General features: G+C 38.4%; 1 protein-coding gene across 1 annotated transcript in view; it reads right to left on the reverse strand.

The window, feature by feature from the left end:
- Positions 1 to 24,343, reverse strand: part of ARID2 (AT-rich interaction domain 2) — a 103,044-nt gene that overhangs the window by 3,282 nt on the left and 75,419 nt on the right. Inside the window, exons 15-20 of the mRNA XM_027682193.1 lie at positions 21,306 to 24,139; positions 13,303 to 13,451; positions 5,429 to 5,567; positions 5,246 to 5,331; positions 791 to 914; positions 613 to 704 (exon numbers count right to left, since the gene is read on the reverse strand). Of these exons, the coding sequence (XP_027537994.1) occupies positions 613 to 704; positions 791 to 914; positions 5,246 to 5,331; positions 5,429 to 5,567; positions 13,303 to 13,451; positions 21,306 to 24,139 (3,424 nt within the window). The remainder of the gene's footprint in view (positions 1 to 612; positions 705 to 790; positions 915 to 5,245; positions 5,332 to 5,428; positions 5,568 to 13,302; positions 13,452 to 21,305; positions 24,140 to 24,343) is intronic.

The raw sequence follows: 24,343 nt of genomic DNA on the forward strand, positions 1-24,343 counted from the left end.
AAGTAACTACTGCTCCTTTTGCATCAGAAAGAACTTTTCCTACTCAGTACCACAAGCCAGTATTGGTCTATTTACTTACTGAAAGATCTGCAAGTGAGAGGAAAGCTAACTGAGTCATTTATTAGAGTTAACCCAAGTTTGGAGGGAAAAACAACAGAGAGGCAGCATGTATGAAACACAACAGTATGTCCCTCCACAACTTAAGAAAATGTTTGTAAGAGCTTATTCATTCCTTTCTCAAGTTGAGATAAAAGGTATTGCCAATGGGAAGCTGCTTACAGAAGAATTAATTTTCATAGTAATGTAGTACTGCTTCAGGGGGAAAAGGGACAGACCCACTGTAAAGGCTTCTCTCATCTATCTCCAAAAATTTAACCTGTCAAATTTGCCAGACACTTTCAAAAGTCTGGGTCACAAGTACCGTCTTTAGGTAAGGTAACGTTGAGTACTTATGTGGGGAAGTAAACAGTGCAGAACTGATAGAGAAATTGTACTGTCAATATACTTACTGTTTTTTTTAAAAACATAGGTAAAGCCTAACTATCTGTTTGATACTGAAAGGAACAGAAACAACATTGCCCACTAATATCAGAAAAATTATACAATGCTTACCTGCGACCACATTCTGAATATTTACCAATATTTTTTAGTATTAAGGCAGCTGTTAATCGGATGTGTTTAGTTATTGGTCCCTCTTTTTCATCCTACAAAAGTAAAGAGGAAAAAATGTAAAAGCTCTGTAGTTAGTAGCAGGAAACAATATCTAGTACTTGATTTAAACAATACTAACTGTGAAATCTCTGAAGACAAGGTTTCTTGATCCCCTCCTTAATGCCATTAGGGCAGCACTCGGATGATTCACAATGGCCTTCTGTGCTCTGGGAGTAGAGGTAGTACCCCCTGCAGCTGGCTGCCTACATTAGTAAGGAAAGAATTAATAAAAATAAGCTTGGCACTACTTTCTAGAAGATTAAAAACTCTGAAAATTCATTTTACAATTTTTTAACCCATCTGAACAGAGACACAAAGATCCATTAATACTTGGTGCTGATACGTGATTGGCCTTTTGTTTCCACAGAAATAAATCTTACTGTAAAGCCTTCATGGGCTTTATTTTATGTGAAAAAAACCCACTTCTCTCGAAGAAGTCGTGCTCATCACCCATGACATTTGCGATGGAAAAGTAATATATTGTACTAATGACATAGCCACTTCCTGAAGTGTACCAATTTAAAGGAATGTTTTAACAGATAGGCTTTAACAGGAACTACGATACCAGCTATACAAATGCCATCTGAGATTTGGCCAGAGAATGTCCTTAAAAAACAGCTTTTCAATACTTGACACAGCTCATTGGGACCACTAGACACTAAGACAATATCAAATACATATTAACTGTGATTAGTGAGAAGTAATATAAAAGAACATAATTTAAGCTATGATCTAAGACATAAAACATGTAATTGTTAAATCTGATCAAACATTTGTAAAACCAACTACCTGTTACTGCAGCTTTCAGACTGATTGATAAATTAAGCAGGGTATAACAAACATAGCAGAAGCAATTTCTCCATTTTCAGTATTAACACTGAAGTCAAAGCTCATGTAAAACTTTGAAATTACTCATATTATTAGAGTTTAGAATGTGTAAATAGCAATTTCACTTCATGAGCAAGACTCATAATGTCATCCTAAAGAACAATTTGCAGTATTGATGGTGAAAAATACCACCACACTTCAATATTTTGTATGATATTACTATGAAGTCTCTTAATACCCTACTAGAACCTAGTTAAGAAGTGCAAGTCGTGCTTACTTGCAAAGGTAGCATAAATCACATGTAAATGTTCTATTTTTTAAAATGAAAGTTAACATGTAAGATTATTATTTAAGTACCTTATACTGAAAGTGAATATACCAAGAATAAAACTAGAATTCTCTATTCAGAGAGAATTTCTTTGTAACCTGAAATTCTAACAGCAAGGAAACCCAGCTAAAAAGTAAGATGTAGTAACAGACCTCTCCTTAAAAACTCTGTCATTCTCCCCTGAATGGAAATAAAAGATATAATATCTAGAATAAAATAGATAATATATAAAATAAATAAAAAAGCTTTATGAAGTAAAAGGGCAGGGGGCTGAATTAAGAAACTGTTGGGTAATTACATGTTTACAAAAGACTGAGTACCACAGTAAAGGAATTATCATGTTCATTTTTGATTTCTGGAACATTTTTGTTTTCCTTTAATTGAGAAGCACAAGGATTCATCAATGGAGGATGTTCTGAATGTCTCTCTTCAACAGCTATCATACCATATTTAAGAAAATTGAAGTACTATTGCCTTGATTCTAAAAATATTGAAAAAGGGACAACTGCAACAAATTAGGAAGATACTAAAAGATTATCTTCTCTTTTTAATTTTGGGGAAAAAAAAGAAACTGATAAAAAATTACTGAGACATCAAGTGGATTGAGTTGTGTCTACGGGCAAGTATCTCCTCAAGAACCATCTAGATTTCCTGAATTTCTTTAATTATGTTATCAACTTAACTTCAAACCATACCATTCAAGTTATCATTTAAAGTTATCTCCTGCCCCACTCCCATGATGCATGAAGAATATTTCTGGTAGCTCACGCTACCACCTTTGCTTCAGAGGCAACAAGAAGAAAAAGATGAATCCAAAAAGATTCCAATGCACAAAGCTACAGTGAACATACAGTTAAATTGTAGTGCTATTTGACCTTCCAGAATGTAATATTCAGCTACCTCTGAAAACCAGAAGAGGAAGTGTTAAAATAATAAAACTTAAAAAGCAAGGAAATACAGAATTAAGGTATAAAACCAACCCCGTAATGCAGCTTTATTTTGCCTACCTGGTTCTAGCAAAAGCTATTATAGATTTTTTCAAGTGTATATGGTGCTATGATAGACTGAAATGATGATTAGGGGAATGGGCCCTTGTTTGTTATACTGTGTTCCACATGTTTTAGTTCCAGCACAAATAATGCTACCTGCACTTCCAGAGGTAGGTCTAAGTTTTACTAAATGGTGAGGGACTAAGTGAAAAAAGTTCACCTAACTAATGCCTAAAAGTTGATGACTTAGGCATGCTTTGTCTCACTACCAGTTTTTTAGAGATGTTTCAGCTCCATACAAGAGTTTAATGATATGGACTATCAGTGGTGTGATGATACATCTGACAAACTTCTAGGATTCAGCAAAAATTAAGCCAAAACCTTGTAAGACAGCTTTCAGACATGACCGTGTAAAACAGCTTGAGGTGAGCTGCTGGAGTGAGCTTAGGGTTTTGTCTGACAAGTCATTGATTCTGAAAGCAAATTATCAGGTCTTGTCTCCCTCATGTAGCTGTTGGATGCTCTTTTCAGTTACACAAACAGAACTCTGTGGCAGCGCTGGAAGATAACATGGGTTACACACTACATTTAATCAAAATATTCGTTTGTTGATTTCTTATTTGGTAAAAGACAAGAGGGGAGAGAGTAAAACTAACGGAAAGGGAACCTCTGTGACTTTCTAAGAGAGGTAAGTGATAATTGTTTTGAGTGCTGACAGAGAAAGGTCTCATCCCTTCCTTTTGTTCCAGCCCAGCTTCTATACTGGTGTTCAACTGACAGTAAGGCAAATGTATTCCACTCATCTGGCAAGCCCACTCTTTTGATTTATGAGTGGGTTTTTTTAAACAAATTGATTTACCATGCAATCTAACAAAAACTGGAGTTAGTTCTCTCACGGTAAGCAATGCACAAACGTGAGAAACAACAAAGGATGTCAGAGAGTCAAAATACAGAATCACGTAAGTTGGAAAACATTTCTAAGATAGCAAGTCTAACCATTAACTGCTGCCAAGTGCACCACTAAACCACGTTCCTAAGCACCATATCTGCACATCTTTTAAAGACCTAAAACATCCTACTTTGAGCAAGGAAGTCCTTATTTCAATTTGTAGTCTGAAATCACATCCTTAGATTCCTGTAATATTTCAGTCTCAATATTTCAGCAAGAACTGGTTATGCATATAAATTCCTACTTTCTGAATCTGACCTAATTAGGGAATTCTGCCTCAGAAGAAGGGGTGTATGAACAGTTTTTCTCCTTTGAGTACTTGTGCCAGTTTTAAAGAAGCCTGTGAGGACACATAGCTACTGGATGTGTTATCTATGTGACAGAACATTTTGAAAAGGCAGAGTTGAGATCACATCATGCTAGTAGATGGTGTCAGCCCTACACTTCCCACTTACCAAGTATTTAAGACTACATTAGCATAATTCTTCATTTTGTGATTTTCTGAGGTCTGAGTGTTGTTCAGTTTAAGGAAACAAGGAATCATAAGTCTATGTTAAGATGGTTTTTTATATTAAAAAATAAAAGAACTCTCAAACTGAATTTCTCAGTTTTTATAACTCGACTTCCTCTGCTGCCTCCAACAGCTTAGTAGCAATTTTACTAGCCACAGAACAAACTGCCAAATTTGTCTGGGACCACGTAATTACATCTTTAGCTTGCAACAAAGCAATTCCAGTCAGTTACTAACAAAGACCTAGTCTTAATACACTTATGTAAGTAACTGAACTCTGAATAACTCCAATATTAAGATCCCCAAAATCTCACACCAATGGGCCTGTGCTCTCCAATATTAATTCCTGATGGCTGAAATCATTCTGGAAAGAGAAGAGCCAAAGCTGATTCCAGGTAACAACAAAAAATCAGAAGACTCAGAGGAGTCTTTATCCTTTATCTTGCTTCTTGTTTAAAGGAAAGTTTATTACAAGAGTCCTGGAATCAAATCAGCCCAAATTTAGACCACAAAACTGGAAGGAATACAGCAAGTTACCAGACAATCCATCTCAGCCGTATGACACAGATGAACTTTACACAAGTAACTTTCCATTTGGATTCTGTTACAAGAAAAGTTATAAAATGCTGTCCAGTTGGAAAAAAAAAAGAACATGTTGAGAACAATGTTTATCATATAGTATTGATCCATATACCTTAGAGAATTACCTTTTGTCTTCAAGATAACTGCAACCACATCTCCCACATCAGAATCTATTCCCTCTTTTGTCTATTTTGTCTTACTGTAATGGACCTCAAATTTGATTACTCTTACAGACTCTTACATGTGCAGAGTTTCACCTGATAAGCCAAGTTACAGACACACAAATTCCTCCAATAATTTCTATTTCTCTTATTTTCCCTATTGCTAATGAGGATCAGGTCTCTTACTTATTGGAAGGCTTCTGATTTCCTGCTTGTCCTTGTTCATCTTGCTTTAATCCTGCAAGCAAAGCATCTCTGGAACAGTGCTTATCCTGTTTGGGGAAAAGAGAGAAAGTAAGAAAGGTGTGTGGAAATTTACCATGAAATTTTTACTGTTTTCTGAAGTAATATGTGAAAGAAAATCTGTACCTGTAAATGGGTAATGAAGGAAAACCTCTGCCGCTGGAAAGGTTCACATCCCTCCCATAAGCACTGCCCTGGGTAGACATCTTTTCCGCCATGTTCGGTTGCTGCATGATAGAAAACCTGTGATGGTGTCTGAAACCACCTACAAAAAGAAGGGGAGAGGAATTTAATTTTTTTCTTTCCCAGTTAACGGTAAGGCACAAATATCACAAACATTAAATCCATTAAACTTATTTTTTTTCTGAATTGAGACATGCATTGATAAATGAAAAGATGTAAAATTTTAAAGAGAAAAACATGTACGCCTATTACCAGTGAGCTACCAATAAATGTCAATATGATTTCGCCAAACTCGACTGAAATATCATAGTTCTGTTTTTCTGCTATACTTCAAAGAAATAATGCATGTGAATTCCAATAGACCTGTTGTCTCCAATCAAGCAAAATATACCAATAAACTATGAACAGCTATAGAAGATGAGCTGCATGTATTCATTTTCCCATTCTCCTTCTTTACTGGCAGTAATACTCAGACCTTATTTAAATTTGAATAGGGAAAAAGAGATGTACATCATACATCTTACTTGCTCTCAATACCGCACACTTGGCAAAAGTGACAGACTAAGAGATCAATCTATATTAATGCTCTTTAGCACCTGAATTCTAAATAATGGGAAAATTAATAGATATCATTTCCTGATGTGCACAGAAGTTGAAAAATGTCAGTTATGTGACCCTTTTTAACATCTTGAGTTTCAATTTTTGAGTCATAGAATCATAGAATGGTTTTGGTTGGAAGGGACCTCCAAAGGTCATCTAGTCCAACCCTTTTGCCATGGGCAGGGACACCTTGCACCAGACCAGGTTGCTCAGAGCCCCATCCAATCCGGCCTTGAACGTTGCCAGGAATGGGGCATCCACTGCTTCTCTGGGCTACCTGTTCCAGTTTTTCACCAAATGAAAATGACTTTCCAAACCCTCCAACTAAGCACCTTGCCTGCTAACAGCCCCAAAGGAAAGGACATGAAGCAAATTAAGTGCTTCTGCATCGACAGAAAATATGAAGTTGCCCTATGCCCGGCACTCTGATACTCTCAACAGTGTATTACGTGTTTTGTGTATATTTCTATTTGGTGAAAGCACAGGTGTGACATACCTCAACAGTGAGTTCAGCCTGGTAAGGGCTTTCTTCCATTTCTAAGTGGTGGAAAAGTTACAACTCACTGTGAATGCCACCTCAAAACACTGGTGAATTAACAATTCTTAGATCTGTATTTTCAAATTGTCATAGCATCACAGAATCGTTTTGGGTTGAAGGGGATGTTGAAAATCATCAAGTTCCAACCCCTCTGCCTGGGCAGGGACATCTTCAACTAGATCAGGTTGCTCAGAGCCTCATCCAACATGGCCTTTAACACCACCAGGGTTGGGGAAACCACAACATTCCTGGGCAACCTGTTCCAGTGCCTCACCACCCTCACAGTAAAGAATTTTTTCCTAATATCCAACCTAAATGTATTCCCTTTCAATTTAAACACATTCCCCCTTGTCCTGTCCCTACATGCCCCATTCTTTCCTGTAAGTTCTCTTCAGGTATTTGAAGGCCACAGTTAGGTCACCCTGAAGCCTTCTCTGTTCCACGCTGAACAATCCCAATTCTCTCAGCCACTCCTCATAGGAAACGTGCTCCATCCCTCTGATCATCTTGGTGTCCCTCCTCTGGACTCACTCCAACAGGTTCGATGTCCTTCCTGTGCTGGGGACACGAGAGTTGGATGCAGCGCTCCAGATAGGGTCTCACCAGGGTGGAGTAGAAGGGCAGAATCACCTCCCTCAACCTGCTGGCCACGCTGCTTTTGATGCAGCCCAGGATACCACTGGCTTTCTGGGATGCATTGCTGGCTTATGTCCATCCTCTCACCCACCAGCACCCCCAAGTCCTTCTCGACAGGGCTGCTCTCAATCTGTTCATCCCCCAGCCTGTATTGATATGGCATCGGCCTGACCCAGGTGCAGCACCTTGCACTTGGTCTTGTTAAACCTCGTGAGATTCTCATGGATCCACTTCTCCAGCTTGTCCAGGTCCCTCTGGATGGCATGCCATCCTTTACGTGTGTCAGCAGCACCACTCAGCTTGGTGCCATCTGCATATCTGCTGAGGGTGCACTTGATCCCTCTATGTCATTAACGAAGATATTAAATACCACTGGTCCCAGTATGGACCCTTGAGGGACACCACTCGATACTGATGCCCATTGGGACTCTGAGCCCCTGACCGCTACCCTCTGGATGTGACCATCCAACCAATTCCTAATCCATCCAAGAGTCCGCTCATCAAAACCATCTCTCTGAATTTAGAGAGAAGGGTGTTGGGGGGGGCCACGGCAAAGTCTTTATAGAAGTCTAGACAAATGACATCTGGAGCCCTTCCCTTATCCACTGATGTAGTTACTCCATCATAGAAAGCCACTGGGTTGGTCAGACAGGATTCTCCCTTGGTGAAGCTCTGGTGGTTGTCTTGAATCACCTCCCTGTTCTCCATGTGCCTTAACATACCTAGGAGAATCTGTTCCATGATCTTCCCAGGCACATAGGTGAGGCTGACAGGTCAGTAGTTCCCAGGGTTGTCCTTTCTTCCCTTCTTTAAGATGGGTACACTATGTTTCTCTTTTTCCAGTCACCCAGGACTTCCCCTGACTGCCATGACTTTTCAAATATCATGGAGAGTGGCTTGGCAACTACATCAGCCAATTCCTTCAGGATTCTAGGATGCATTTCCTCAGGTCCCACAGACGTGTGCACATTTGGGGTTCCTCAGGTGGCCATAAACCTGATCTGCACTTACAGTGGGAGGGACTTTGCTCTCCTAGTCCTCATCCTGTCGTCCATTTGAGAGGTGTGGGAAGAGAGGTTGACATTCAAGACTGAGGCAGAGTTGTTAAGTAGCTCAGCCTTCTCCTTGTCTATTGTTACCTGTTCACCAGCAGGTGTAGACCTTCTCTGACCCTCCTTTCCTGGTTAAAATACTTGTAGAAGCCCTTCCTGTTTTTCTTTGCATCCCTTGCCAGGTTCAGTTCCAGTTTTGCCTTGGCCTTCCTCAACCCCTCCCCATGCAACTGTACTTCTTCTCTATACTCTTCCCAGGTTACCTGTCCTAGTTTCCACTGCCTATGCCTATTTGTTTCTTGCCCTTTAGTTTGACCAGCAGTTCCCTACTCAGCCACGCCAGCCTCCTGCCTTCCTCGTCTGATTTCTTGCTCCTGGGAATCTCTGGCTTTTGCTCTCTATGGAAGACTTCTTTAAAGATCTGCCTGCTCTGTTCCACTCCCTTGTCCCGAGGGCAGTCTCTCACGGGATCCCACTGACAATCTCCCTAAAGAGCTGGAAGTCAGCCTTCTTAAAGTTTAAGAGCCTGACTTTATTCCTTACCTGACCTATACTCCTCAAGACTGCAAACTCCACCAAGGTATGATCGTTGCAACTTAGGCTACCTCCAATCTCATGTAGACAATAGATGTGTTATTGTAACATATATCAGATGGTTATCAGATGAATTTCAAGAAGTATGACATAAAAATAGTGAATGATTCCAAGTGTAGGGTTTTTCACCCTAGATATACCCTAAAATATATCTCAAGTGTTACAAAATTATGTCCCTTACTTCAACAGAGAAAAAAGGGCCAAAAGATTCAGCTGTGCACTATTCATTTCAATACAATTAACCCAGGTCATCAACACCAATTTAAGGCTTGGACAGAAGAGGTGTAGCTGCTGCCCTTTGGGAAGTCATTACCACCAGCTGTTCTCACACAGTTGCTGGACAGATGACACTGGTGCCACAGTCTTACCAAAGGGGAAACGTGTACCCACTTCAGCCACTCTGTTTCACATGCCAGTATTTTAATTTCAGTTAACAAGAAAAGTATTTGCGTTAAGCTGTTTGACTGAACTCACTGGGCTGAACAGTGCCAAGAGGAAATGACTTCCCATCAGAGACCTACAGCAAGCAGTCAAAGATGAAGCAGCATCTACAACCCACAGCAGTCAGTCAAGGATGAAGCAGCATCTACAACCCACAGCAGTCATTTATGGACATGGGCGAGTCAGAACTTCCAGCATACAAACAGCAGGCCAGAAAGTCCTTTGATCCAGCCACCTCCTTCCACATCCTACTACTACTCAGCAGTGACCATTAGGCAAACATACTTGCAATCGATACCTACGCCTAAGTGTCCAGGTACTGTTACCTGAACAATCTAAAGATACCAGAGAGCTAATTTCACCCAGAGACAAGTCTTCATTATAAACTGAATCCTACTGCAATAACCACCTGTATTACAACAAATTACCTTTTGCACAGGCAATAAATACTACTCTCTTTAGAAGCATTCATCTTTTACATGATAGTCAGCCCTTACTGCAGGGAAGCTGGGAAGCAGAAATACCTGCCTCTTGCTCTTGGTCCAGGTATCCCATAAGAGGAAATGAAAATAAAACGTTTTACATCTGCATTGGTTCAACAGCTGATGTTTCACAGGACAGAAAGATGTCTTTCCACAATAAAGGGGAAGTCACTATATAAACTTCAGCCTGGCACAAACCTATTTATGAATAATTCCTGGCACAGATGAAACAAATTTCATGGCAGAAGTAAAATCCAAAATACAGTGTAAAACATTTTATTCAACATGGCAAGGCTTTCGAAATATAATATCATTTCAGCTATGTTGGCTCATTCACTGTTTAATACATTCAGTATTGTACACGTCAATCACTGATCTAAAGATTCAAATTTACTACCATTTTACAGAGAAAAACTATTTTTCCGTAAAGAACCACCTAACTATAGTAATAAAAAAAAGGGCTAAGTACTGACAATATGGTCAGTTCAGACTAGATTCATTTCCCACCTAATTTCTCCATCATTCTGTTCAACCCCCGAACAGAACATTAAACTAATAGCTGACATGACAGGCAGTGCAGATTCAATAGCACTTTCAATTTACTTTTTAAATACAAAGCAATTCAAGAGCAGACAACCACCTACCTGTGAAACAGAACAGCAGCTTTTAAATTAAGCTATATACAATTAGCAACACTTGCAGACAGCTGAGGTTCAAAGGAAAACACCAACTTTCTGTTACAGTCTCAAAGCAAAAGTAGTGTGCTGACTGACACCTTTCAGAGTTTTACTTCCACTTCAGATACCAAATCTGAATACATCTGCCAGCGGCCAATCATTGCAACTACTTGCATAATTCAGCCTCATTTCTTGTGGTCTTCAGACACTGCTAAATCTGCGGCATTTTACATCTTGCTCTACTGTTTCCTAATTCAGTTCTAAAAAAATCCAAACCAAATAAAACGCCCACTCACGCCACTGGAATGCTGCTGACTGCAGCAGCCAAATTAGTGGGTAGGAAAGAACATACTATTTTATTTATTTGTACTTATTCTGATTCTCAATAAAATGTTTTTTTTTAAGGCCTTCACTGCCTTCTGCAATGCATCTTGGAAGGGAAACATAATGCTAACATTTTGTGAGAATTCAAGAACATGCACAGAGAAACAGGTGAAAATGACTGTTTCAAAGTGTCTCCTGTCCTGTCTTTCCAGTTAACTACAAACACCATGAAAAAAACCCCACTGTTCTATCATTCTACTATGATGAAACTGTCTGCCTAATCCTAGGAAAAAAAATTGCTAAGCAATCATGGATGAAACCAAGAACTGAATCTGAAGTTCACACAGACTAATAACCCACTCAAAAAATCTTCTTGTTTCCTGCTTAAACAATTCAATTAAAAACCCTAAGATTGAAAGCTATAAAGAAAACAGTTTACAAGAACAGGTGGCAATTCCAGATTCTTCTTTCTGTCTGTTAAAATCAGGAATACTACAGGAGATTTGATACTCCTGTTTTTAATCAGGCTGTTCAAGGAATATAAACAAACAATATATGTTTGAGGAAAATGCTAACTTAACATTTTGGTTCTCACTTCACCACAGAGAACACCTAGGCTGGGACTGAAGTAACTATTCTAAAAGTGACAGACAGCATAAAAACAAAAGCTGTGTGTCACATGAACTAAATCTATCAATGCAAAAATCTCTGAAGGCTTTTGAAAAGAATCAAACCACCAAGAAAAAAAGTAATACAGGAAGTAACAACCAGAGAAACTAAAGCAACAGAAATATGCTTGAAATAGAGATCAACTCGTAAAATATCAGCCTTGTAGCCCTTAACTTCAGTCTCAGGAAAACCTTCTGCAGTAATATTTTAAGACAGACTACAAAAGACTGATAATGTAAGGTAATCATAAGTATATTGCTCCTTCTCCTGCCGCAAAAATCTGTCTGCACATATTCACATCCTAGTTCACATGTGACATCAGCTTATTCCATGGTCAGATGTCACCTCAACACAACTTATCCTATATAACTTTAGACATGGAAGAAAATCGGTGATTTATGCTTTGAAACTGCAGTTCAGGAAACTCTTCATGATGGTATAAATTGGCAAGGCTTCTGCTTGAAACCACCCCAGCTTTTCATTTCAAGCTCAATACAACCCACTCTTGTACCTACACAGGTGTTAATGCATCTATTATGCAGCCAGTAGAGTATGGCTCTAGGGTTCTATTTATTAGCAGTAAAGGAGGAAACTACAAAGTAAGTAAAGCCTTACATGTATTTCTTACATAGAGAAGTGTCATCCATCAAAGAAAGAAAAATCACTTTTAAGGTGAAAACAGTGCAGTGATCTAAAAAGCGACAGACCTCTACAGTACCAGTCAGTCTTATCTAAAATCTGTATCTCTTACACTGACTTAATGATCTTAGAATTATGTTTGCAAGGAATGAAAAAACCAAAAATTACACCTTCAGGGGTCTACATAATAACAGTCCTTCAGTATTCCTATAATTCTGTTCAAATGCCTCATTTTTACTATAAGTTCCAAAACATTCAAACTTCTCTCTTTTCATCCCAACTTTCTGAACTTCCCACCAGCTTTCTGTCAAATCAGCTTGTCTTTATGAGCCCTTTGTCTTGTCCTACAATGATGAAGTGTCTCACCCTTGTTCATGCCCATCCTATATCTTACATGATTTTTCTCACTGTTTTCGGAGTGGCTATTTGACAACTGCCTTTGTCTCACCAATCTCTGCCCTCACTGGAAACTAAATATATTCAGAAACCTAAGTTATTTTAAAAATCAGTGTCAAGATATACATATTGGTACACAAGTCATATCATGTTTTTATAAGCCTACATCTAAACATCATCTAGCTCCCTCCTCTTTAAGGACAACAACAGTAAATCAAAAGAAGTCCAATCATTGCTGTCTAGTCTTAAGGCCAAGTTCCTTTTTATTTCCTTTCATGACAATGGTGTCCTGTAGCATACAAATGGTACAATTACCAAAATTAGTCATAAGCTAAATAAGACTTTGACCAGGACACAGAAGTGCAACAGCCTGCTCTTGCAAAACTGGAAACACAAGAAAACGTCAAGACATGATTTGTAACTGGAGTACAGGAACTATTTTTGTATTTGCAACACGGAGAACAAGTTTCAGAGCTAGGATTTTTTTTTAACTAAACTACACGACTGTTTTATTTATTACTGAAAAATCAACATACTACAAGAAAGCCACATAATACTAATTTTATGCTCTGAAGTATAATTGAGAGCAGTGAAGTGTCTTGCTGTCCCCCACCTCATTCAGTTTCCTCAACATTTTCACTTTTTCTTTTCCTCACTGACAAAGTATAAGGTAACTTAAGGAAACAGAATGGATAGAACCTGTAGGATCACCTTCTATATATAAGCATCTGTCACATATAAATAAAAGGTAAATAAAGGAGCCAATTACTTTTTACAAGATTGCCACAGACACATGAAGTTCTGTCCAGGTTTTTTCATCTGCTCTGCATGCTGACTTGCTGCAGTGTATGACGGTGGCTGCAAATTGATCTGCTGGCCCGGTACTTGTACTGTTGGTATCGACGTTGCAGGTGTGCTCTGTAGAAAAAGTTAAACCACAGTTTTAAACAGAGCTTATTTCAATACTTGACGTGCAGTTTACTGTTTGCTGAAAGACCTTTTGTTTTACACTGTAATCCACCACAGGTTTGCAGTTTTTAACACTCTGAACTCTGAATAAGCATTAATAGATAAAATAACATGAGGGACATACAACTTTTACACTGTCATATTTATGCTGAAGTTTTTAGTATTCAAATTAATAAACTTTATGTTCAAATTCAAACAGAATTATGACTGTAAGAAATTTCTCGAGGGCAGTAGTGGAGCAAAGGTTAACATTATTTTGTGAAGACTTTGTTTATAATTTAAGAAAAAAAAACATGCAAACTCTAGGTGCTGCAATATCATCCGCATAGGGAGTAGTTTTGCTTTCCTATGTAAAAGTAGGATAAAATAATGCTAAACACATCAGTGAGCCCTGAAACATATAAAACTACTGTATGTTCTTTGATGAAATGGTTTTATGTACTGCATCTGTGGAATTCTTGAACTGCCACACTAATACGCATAAGCCTCCGTCACAGAGCACATAAGAAAAAGTAAACAAACAATACTGAAGAAACACTATCAATGATCAGTAGGCTCCATCTATGACATACCATTTTCTCTATAAAACTTGGCAAATGATATAATTCTTCAGGTTCTTGTAAAACCAGACAGCACACGTACCTTCACACAGACCACCACATGCCCAGAATGCCTAAACATGCTGTACAACTTGTATACAGTGAAAGAGAAACATTTCAGAAAGGAAGATGATGTTCCCCTTGCTATGTAACAAGACATTATTTTAACACTGAACTAAAATTATCTTTAAAATTATCTTTAAAATTACCTACAAATATAAAACCAAAGCAATTTTTTTTCTGAGAAACAGATACAGAACACTGAACTTCCCATTTCAGAACAGTGTTTATGTGATAATATTATTACTCTTCTTTCTTTTTTTACTGGAAGGCTCTGGCCAGCAAGATGTTTATAAGGATGATGACAATAATAGTATTAAGCTTTTGAATATTATTTAGGAATAAAGACCTAACATCCTTTTCTTCCCTACTGTTTGAAGGAATGTAACACTCTAGACTAGAGACCAAATAACATTACTTTCAAGTCTATGTTTAAGAATATTATAAAGCAAGCACTTTCAAATGGTGCACAAAATACTCTGTTTAGGCCTTTACAGCTTTGTTACTAATAACTTCAGACTTCTACTATAAAGCACTATAAAGAAACGAACAGTTAGCTGCAACTTCTATAACTTCATTTGCATGTTGATTTTGCATTTTCTTCCTGCTGCTCTCTATTGGCATTGAGGACAACAGTCATACAAGGTACTAAGTTAATAACTATCACAGATGATACAATGCTAGTAACACGACCAAAGGGACAGCAAAAAAGCCCAATCAAAAGCAAAACACTTCCCATATCCAAGCACAAAACATGATAAAAATAAGGCAAAACTCTGCAAAACTTCTGAACACAACATAACTACTTATGATGCCTGTAATCCATCTGTATATATGAAAAGTTTTAAGAAAAGACTTGAGTCCTTTAGTCATAACTACAAATTATTTTGAACTCATCAATGATTTTCACCTAAAGACCTCTAAACTATTTTACAGAATGGGTAACAAATCCTTCACAATGTATCTTTTAACCAAAGGTAAACACAAGTGGAGCCTTTTAAGATCAATGTCTTTTAAACAGGCATTTTTAAAGTGAAGCTGCAAGTAAAGTAATTGAGTGTTAGCAGTACAGCTTGTTTTGCAGCCTTCGCTTGGCATCCCAGTATCAACACATTATGATGGTCTTTATGCGACTTTTTATCCCTGTAGAACTTCTGTCTCCTTTAATGTGCAGAAGCAAAAATGAGTTTACTGAATGAATTCAGTATTTCATTAAATTCTTATCATTCAGTGTGTGGTTCATGTATTATTTACTCCATTCAGAGCAAACCCTGCAATTAATCCAGAATTACAAATTTTCTCAAGGGCTTCTCTGGCAAGGTCTCCAAGTGGTATTCAAAGGTTTTAATACCATCTAATAGAAAAATTTTTGTATTTTAAACAAGAAGATCTGAGATACACACCACAAAATGTTACATGCTGAAAATGAAAGACCACAGAAAAGGAAACAAATTTTCAGGTCAAAAAGTGAAAATTCAGCTTCCCCTCTAATTTCTATCCCTTTTTTTTTTTTTCCCAGTAAGGAAAAAAGCTGACAAATTGAAAAGAAATATGTAAAATAATTGCTGTTGTTTAAATTCTCTTGTTATCGCTCTACTGTAGTCTTTTGCTCAAACGTGTACCATTAGGTTGTCACAACTTCAATGTTTTTTTGAAGAGAAACCTGCCTACCAGGTGTGCTGATTATATTTTTAAATCAACACATAGAGCAAAGTTACATTTGCTTTCCTAGGTTTTACTTTACAAACGTAAGTTCTACATCCGAACATCTCAGACCTTTCCTCTCTTCATTCGAGAGATCAGAAATACTGCTAATTTTCGGTTTCCTTTTCCCTCCTCTATTTTCTTGTACACGTTTAGTAGTGTAGGATACACAGAACATCACTAAAATTAGGTACAGCCTTTGTTTTCCAGAAATATCCCAGAAATATACCCAGAAATACTAGTTACGTGCTATTTAGTTTACAGTACAATGATTATGTAAACTCCCTTATTTCTTTAACATACAGAACCATGACACACATTAAATTTTTCCTAATAAAGTCTTTCTGGGAGACGTAAGATTGAAAAGTCTTTCCCTGTGGCATAAAGATTTCACAAAGTTTCCTCCTCTAGCAAAAAGATTTAATGAACCCATGTTCCCCAACAAAACAAACATACAGTACTCTAGTACACTTGAAAGCATTTCATGACATCTTTTTCTATTCAAATTAGACCTCTTCATGATAGGATATGCAACTGCCACCACTTAGGCCTTTTCTCACAGGATCTTGGGACTGAAAGGTAGCTCTACAACAGCAGCATCACATATCTCAGTATGATTTGCACTGAACTCTAAAGTACACAAATACAAACCCTTAATGCCTGTACAGTCTACTTACAGAACAGATACTACAGCCTACTTTTAATAAGCAGGTGGAGATTTTATATCTAGATTAGGTTGACTTGAGATTGAGATATCGGAGGTAGGGTGGAGGTCCAGCCTAGTCATGAAAAATAAGAGTACAGCTAAGACTTTCTGCTAACTATAATGGACTGTTTACAAAGATGCTAATTAATTTTATGCACAAGAACTCCTCCATTTGGGTACACGAGCTCCCTGTGTGGTAACAATAACAAACCCTATGATCTGGGGCCAGAAATGGCCTCCACCCACATTTCACAGAACCAATGGTGCCATTCCCTTTATGCATGAACAGACAACTCTATTTTATCATGATACCTGCCCATTTTCCTTAAAAGGCCTACTGTGCCAACAGCAAGAGAACACACTGCATCCCAGTGTGTAGGGGATTCTGCCGACATGCAGAGACGTGTGCAGTTTAAAAGCATTAGGCTGCATTTTTTCTCCCATCATTAGTATGTGCACACCCATAGTAAATACGTTTAACTCAAACAGTTAATTATTAGCAAAAATATTTTTAAAGTATCACAGGATTTACAGTTTGGTACCAGAAATTTTTTTTTATCTTATTCATGATAATGAACACATCTATAAAGAGGTAACACATAAGCTGAAAACAAATAGAGCAGAATTTGAGTCTGAGGAAGGGGTCAAGTAGATGGGCAGCCAACAAAATAAATGTTCTTTCCTTGTTAGATTACTGAAGTTTATGCCTCCTTGCAACAGTGTGTTTTACAAGTGAAGGGCAATAAAAGTACTGAGATTCTGTATTTCAGTACTTCCAGCTGAGAAGCTCATTTGCTCTGTGGCTAGAAATGAATTACACCTCCTGGAGCTACACACCTGCTTTCTGGTGCATAGTAATTCTCAGCTTCCCAACCAACAGAGAGCAGGAGCAAGTAGTCAAGGCCACACAGATTTTGCCACCTAAATTTCAACACAAGCATGTTTTTCAAGTGGACAGCCTTAAGAGAAATGGGCGTGCATTGTTTATGAGGGGATGACAGTGATGAGTAGGAAAGTCATTACTTTAAAAGCCAGATAAGGCAATTTAAATCAGATATGTTTGGTTCGAAGAACTTGCATGATATCACAGCATTCCTTCAAAACATACACCAATTGGGACAAACGAACCTGGTTATGTTCAACAGATGTTTTGGAGGCGTTTCAAGAGGAGTAAGAAAAAGTGGAAAAGAAAAGCATACAGATAGGTAATTGCTCATTTATTTTTCAACCACCAGTCTAGCACAATGCCTCAGGAAAGCAATAAACCAGGAACAGGGAACACCAAAATAAAACGGAGCCAAAAAAATAAAGTGCCAGTTCTGTCTCCTCTCAGAGTACATTTCATGAGTACATTACAAAATACATTAACAAAATTGCAACACTCTGTGTATCATGTATACCTCGTCCAACATAACAAATACACTCATAGCCCATTTTTTTATCAAAATGCAAAATATAAAAAGAAAAATTTTTAAAGTCAGAATATATGTAGTTACTTTTTAATAAGCTTTGCTGAAGTATACAATTAACATGGAATAATCTCAGGTTATACACAGAAGATACCTGCATCTAACTGAATTTTGATGGCACTTACACGGGCTGTCCCATATACAGCAAATATGTAATTTTTATTATTTCAGTAGGCCATTTAAATTAACATTCTTCCCCAAGCATAAGTACCAGCCCATTTCAAACTACCATTCATATAACAAAAACAAATTTCTCTTAACTTCTACATTCCCTTAAGCATTATTTCATTCTTTTTCTTCCTTTTCCTAATTTTCATTTTGCTGATCCCCTCCTCCCCTATTCATTTGTCCCTCCTTATCTTCAAGCATTTTCCCTTTCTCCTTTCTGCAGCTCATGACAACTAATCTTGCTGTAGCTGCATAAACAATACTCTCTCTTCTGTCCTCAACATCTCTTTTTCCAGTCTTCCTGTTTGGTTTCACTTTTATTACAATTTCTTTTCTTCCATCCCTTTCACACTTCAGTGAAATACAAGCTGTAGCTTAAAACAAAAATTTAAGATAGCAAGCAAACACGCTAAAAGCTTCAGCAGCTATGTAATTTTGCCATAGCTAATATCCCTTTATTCTCTGTCCCTCACCATTTTTCTCCACTGGGTTGCATTTCTAATAAATTTAACAGTGTTTGCAGAAAGAAACACACACTCCTATTTCTTCTGCAAGACAGCCAATATATATTAGGTACTACAGAAAGAATAAAATAATGCAGATGCTCATGTGAAAGTGTTCCTTAGCTGCTGCCCTTCCCAAAGTCAGGGACAAGGAAGCAGCTTATCAGACAAGACTCAAAATGGGAGGCAGAAAAAAGAAGATTATATGGGGTCTAACCTTAAAAGAAGTCATCACTAAAACTCACACCAAGTTCATGAGAATTTGGCTACATTTTAGTATTTCTGGATGTCTCAAAGGTATTCCTAAAAGCAGACTCAATATTATAATAATTTAACATCTGCTTTTCTGGAAAAAGCAATGGCTGCTCAGCAGCTTTGGGGGTCGGCCAGAACAACTTAGATACTGTTCATAGTCCAACACATTCATTTTAAAGAAGTGGCAAAGATCTTTAAAAGTCTTATGCCTAATTATGATATTAACTATATCTGAACCAGAGTATTATAAAATGGGTTCAATTATAAGTCAGTACTTTGCATTGTCATGACAGACATCATTCATAAATATACAGCCATATGGTTAATACAAATAGCTAATGAATATATTTTTCACCAAGATCAAAACTAATTAACTCTTTTTCCCCATATTTCTGTAATTCTGAAGAAAGGGCGGGCATCCTACAGACAGCAGAATGAGCAAACTTTCAGAGAAGGAGACATTAAACGAAGTTCTCCTCATCTGCAAATTTGTACTGAAGGGCAAACCCAGACAACAGCATTTTTGTTTGTACAGGCAATGGAAAATGTAGGAACTATTAATGATAGCAATATTAGGGATAGTGTAAAAAAGAAACCATCAGCAAAGGAAATATTCTCTTTTTTTTTTTCTATTTCCCCCCTCTATTATCACGATACATACTATCAAAATCAAATGAAACAATTAAATGTAATATTTCACTCTTCTCAAAATTCTTAGTCTAAGAGTTTAGTAGCTGTTTGAGACACAACTGCAAACTCCTGTCAGCCACATATCCAGGGAATAAATAAACATAGATAATATTTATTCCATTCCAGAGACACAGCCATACCATTCTGTGCGTCAGCCAAAACCTTAGTAAAGCTGTAACAGAAATTCAAACTGTGTAACAGCTAAAGACACTTGGTGTAAAAGCAAGGCATAGTTACTATATCCACACTACATAAAATCAACCACATTAGTGTCCCCATGCTGCCAACAGACACTTTCATTTTGGTAAAATTGTTTCTAGTAAGAACAAAGATAAATAACATATCAAAATAATACAGATCTCACTCTAACAAAACCTAGCTGAAAATTTAGGTGTGAGTTCGAAGACCTTTTAAGAATGTAACACTAGCAGTTAAAAGAAAAAAGTAGAGAAAGAAAAACAGAAAGGTAACTTGTTAACTGTTAGACCTGATTTTTGACCACCTAGATGAAGGAAAGTTGAAAGCTTTCAAGAGAAACCTAACTTGACACAGGAGAAGTAGCACTAGCCATCACTTGTCACATTTTGAGTTCCAGCTGTTTAAGTCCATAAGGTCTATATCTTCTACTTTGTTGAAGATAAACAAACAAAACTCCAACCAAATAAACAAAAAAGATGATAAGAAATAAAAGCCCTGTTACTTCAAGATCAAAATGCACAAACATACATTCAGGACTTCACTTCCTCTCTCTGGTCTGTCAGAACTTTGACTGCCAGACCTACCATTCTATTCTCTTTGCTCCTATTCAGGTTAGGAGTGTTTTTGCGGAGAGGTATTTTCTGTCTGTGTACAAAACTAAAATAAATTACAGAGACGAATAATCTCAAACATGATTATTGTTACTTATTAGTAATCATAAAAATGATGGCCATACCTCATTTCTAGGAAAGTGCTGGGAGTAACCATTTCCGAAAGATTAAATGAAGTTTAATCTCAAAGAGATTCTCAAGGGAGAAAAAAAACCCAACAACCCTCTCCAAAGCTTGGCCAAAAAACCCCATCCCGGAACAATGCTTATTTCATTGATATAATAAATGTTGCCAATATTTTATAATAAATTAATGTAAATATTCCAACGATTTACAAAACAATACTGTCTGTAGTGAAAGCAGTGAAAGCAGTGAATCCACAAAGCAAGACTTCGAAAATTGCCTTTAAATGCAAGAACTTCAACTCATTTCAGCAAGCCAAATGCAGGTGTGGTGATTAACTTCAAAAAACCATATTCACCTCTCCATAGTGACCAAGAATAAAGTGCAGAACAGCACTGTCATTTTTACAAGACTATTCAGCAGATCATGTATGTTTTCAGAACAGTTAATCCTTAAGGGAAGAAACAGTAAGCAGAAGTTCTTCCCTCACTGCGTATTATCAAGCTACAAATTTTAAATTCCACTATTGCTACTGATATTGAAGAAGTACGTAAACTGTTAGAACTTTAGTCTGCGAAGAACAGAAAGCATAATTTTCTGAATATTTTAAATACTATGTAAGAGGTATTGACCGAGTTCACATTTTCAGCCATGTTATTTCACAGTATTAGTCAGAATCACAGTCAGAATAAACATAAAAAGAACACCACAACATACCTGTGTGACCATGCTTTGTATATACGTGGTTGGATGCTGCTGCTTTTGTTGAACAGCACTTTCTATTGCTACTTTCGCTACAGTGCTTGGATCCGCTCCAGCTGGCACAGCAACCATAGTTGCACTGCAACCAGCATTGTTGGGGTCACTGATTGTAACAATTCTAACTCCTACTTTATTTGGAATTCCTGGAACAGTTTCCCTGTCATTATCCTCTGCTGGCCTCTTTGCAGTTTTGCATTCTGCTGTGCCATTAGTAGACCGAACTTCGGAGGACAGGGTAGACTGGGACACTCTAGGTCCTGAGTGTGGAACTGCTATGATTTGATGCCCCTGTATAACAGAGGCTGTAGATTGTGGTGAGACAACTACACTTGGGCGTTGCTGAGGCACATCTGAATTCAAACTTGAAGCTAGAGGTCCATTAGGTAAATCAGTGTTGGTACCACTAAGTTGCTGGGTTAACAGTTTTGCAGCCTCCTGTGTACCGCTTACAACAGGTGAACTACTCAAAGTGAATACAGGCCCGTTAGAAATTCTTTCCCCTTGATCACCTTTGGCAGTATCTTGCTGCGTGGCATCCAAATTCCCTTGTTGTTCCACTGAAGATATCTCACCATTTCCTACATGATTGGAAGTTTTGTGATTTGGAATGTTTTTGCTCAAATGAGTACAATCTCCTTTATCAAAATCACAGATTCCATTAACTAGGGGCTTCTTCAAATCACTTTTAATTTCCTGTGTGTCCGTTTGTTCAAAGTTCTGCTTTCCAGGAGCTCCGTTCTCACCCATTTCTAATGATGGCCCATTACTGACTTGTGAGCACTGATTGGCCTCATTCTGTGTTTTCCCTGAGTTAGAAGGAGGTAGACTGGAGTCACTATACTTTCTCCCATTTAAAAGACTTCCCACCTGCATTTCATTTTCTTTTGCATCCCCATTGCTGGTGTTTGCAGCTCCTCTTCGGCAGGAAGGATTCTCCATTACTTCAATTTTACGTTCATGAATGTGTAAACCTGTTGCTTCCTTTGCTTCTTCCTCCTTTTGGCAAATTATTTTATCACCTTTGAATGGGGGAGCAGCAGTACATGGTGATTGTCCAGCTGAAGGTGCTTGAGTAGCTGGAAGTGTTTGCACCTGTAGCCCAACTCCTGTCTGTGCTCCACTCACTGCAATTCCTGCTGGAGCAATGATTTGAGTTGTGTTTCCCTGACTCACAGTTGCAGTAGCAAAACTCGTATTTGGCACAACTGTTATCGTAACCTGGTTGCCAGTAGTCCCTTGGAAAATAGTTGCTGGGCTGTTTGAGATCAACTGGCCTGGCAATATCTGTAAATTAGAAATGGGTACTGTTTGCATGGCCCCTTGGGGTGGGATCGCACCCGGGACCAGCTGAACATTTTGCTGTCCAACTAGCAGCTGTTGAGCTGTAGACTGTCCTTGAACTCCAAAGCTTGGTGCCTGGTTATTGGCCATCTGATAAACCACCTGAGGGCTAGGAGCTCTTGCATTGTTAGGTGGAGGAATCTGTGGAGCTGGGAGTATAAGTTTCCCCCCTGGAGTTGAGGGGCCTCTTTTCGGAAGAAGCAGTTGTTTTATCAGGCTAGACTCACCAGAGTTGGGCTGGCCAACTCCTGGATTAGCTTGTTGGGACTGAACTTGCATTTGCATCGGTTGTTGTACCTGTACCTGCTGTTGTGACGATGCTGGTGAATGTTGCTGCTGCTGCTGCCTCTTTACAGAAAGCATCTGGCTAACAGTAGGAGGGGGTCCTTGTGACTGAGGAGTGGTAGATGAAGATGACATAACTGTAGGGACTTGATTATTTGCAACTGGACCTGGGGATGGTGAAGACGATGGAGTAATGCTTGGCTGTCCAGCCAACTGGACAGTCTGACCAGCAGGAATAGAAGCTGGATTAGCAAGCACAATTTGATGAATAGCTGGTGCATATGTCTGACCTTGCTGAGCTGGCTGGCTTACGATCACTACACTTTGCTGGGACGGTGGTGGAGGCTGCTGCTGTGGCTGCTGTACAGCAGACGAACCTTGCTGAGACGGCAGAGGTTTTGGTGCAATATTCTGAAACCCTACTCTAGATGTTGGTGGGTTTTGGACACCTGCGATTGTAACTACCTGCCCAGCTGCTACTTGGAAATTTTGAACTGTGGTGGCAGAAACAATGTTAGACGCAGAGGTTGTGACGTACTGCTGTGGTGCTATGATGACTGTATCTTGTTGCTGGTTACCCGCAGAAGACTGCTGAGATGATGTTTGCCCAGGCTGTGATGATGTGCTAATTAGCTGCTGACCCTGTGAAACTGCTGAACTGCATGCTGGTAGGTTTTGTACTCTGCCAAATATATGACCCTGAGGTACAGCTTGCTGAATTACCGTAACAGGAGTGCCTGAAGGTATCTGTCCTGGTACCACTGCGTGCAGTGGAGACTGTTGTTGAATTACAGGTTGGTGGTGAAGCAACGTCTGAGAACCCACAACAGTAACAGACGGCTGTTGACCTGTAGTGCTGTGATTTTGATTAGAAGCTCCTCCCACAGCAATAGTAACAGGAACTGCAGACTGAGGAACAGAGCTCTGTATTACTGCAGCCTTCACTACTTCACAGGATATTGGACCTTTATTCTGAATAACAGTCATTGGAGCATTTTGTTGTGTATGAATAGAAGGATTTTGTGGAATTCTAGAAACAGTCTGTGCCACAGTATGAACACCTTGAATTGGAAAAGACATCTGTGTTGCTGTCAAAGTTGAAGACTGGTTAATAGGGGTCCTCTGATAGTGATTTCCTACACTTGGTAGCCCATGTGGGATTCCTGTTGAAATAAAACACAGTAAAAGTTTCAAAGCAGAAATTACTTCAAAACACATTAACATAACAAATTTTTAAAAATCCAAGGCTTAAAATTGCAATTCTCTATGAAGCAGTTTGTCTTCTCAGCTATACTGCATCTAAGTTAATGATGCAACAACAATGGCTTGTCTGCTGACTGGCAAGTTTATGGGTTAAACATCAAACA

Source organism: Neopelma chrysocephalum, unplaced genomic scaffold (genome assembly GCF_003984885.1).
Source record: "Neopelma chrysocephalum unplaced genomic scaffold, ASM398488v2 Primary Assembly neopelma1_62, whole genome shotgun sequence".
Classification (NCBI taxonomy): domain Eukaryota; kingdom Metazoa; phylum Chordata; class Aves; order Passeriformes; family Pipridae; genus Neopelma; species Neopelma chrysocephalum.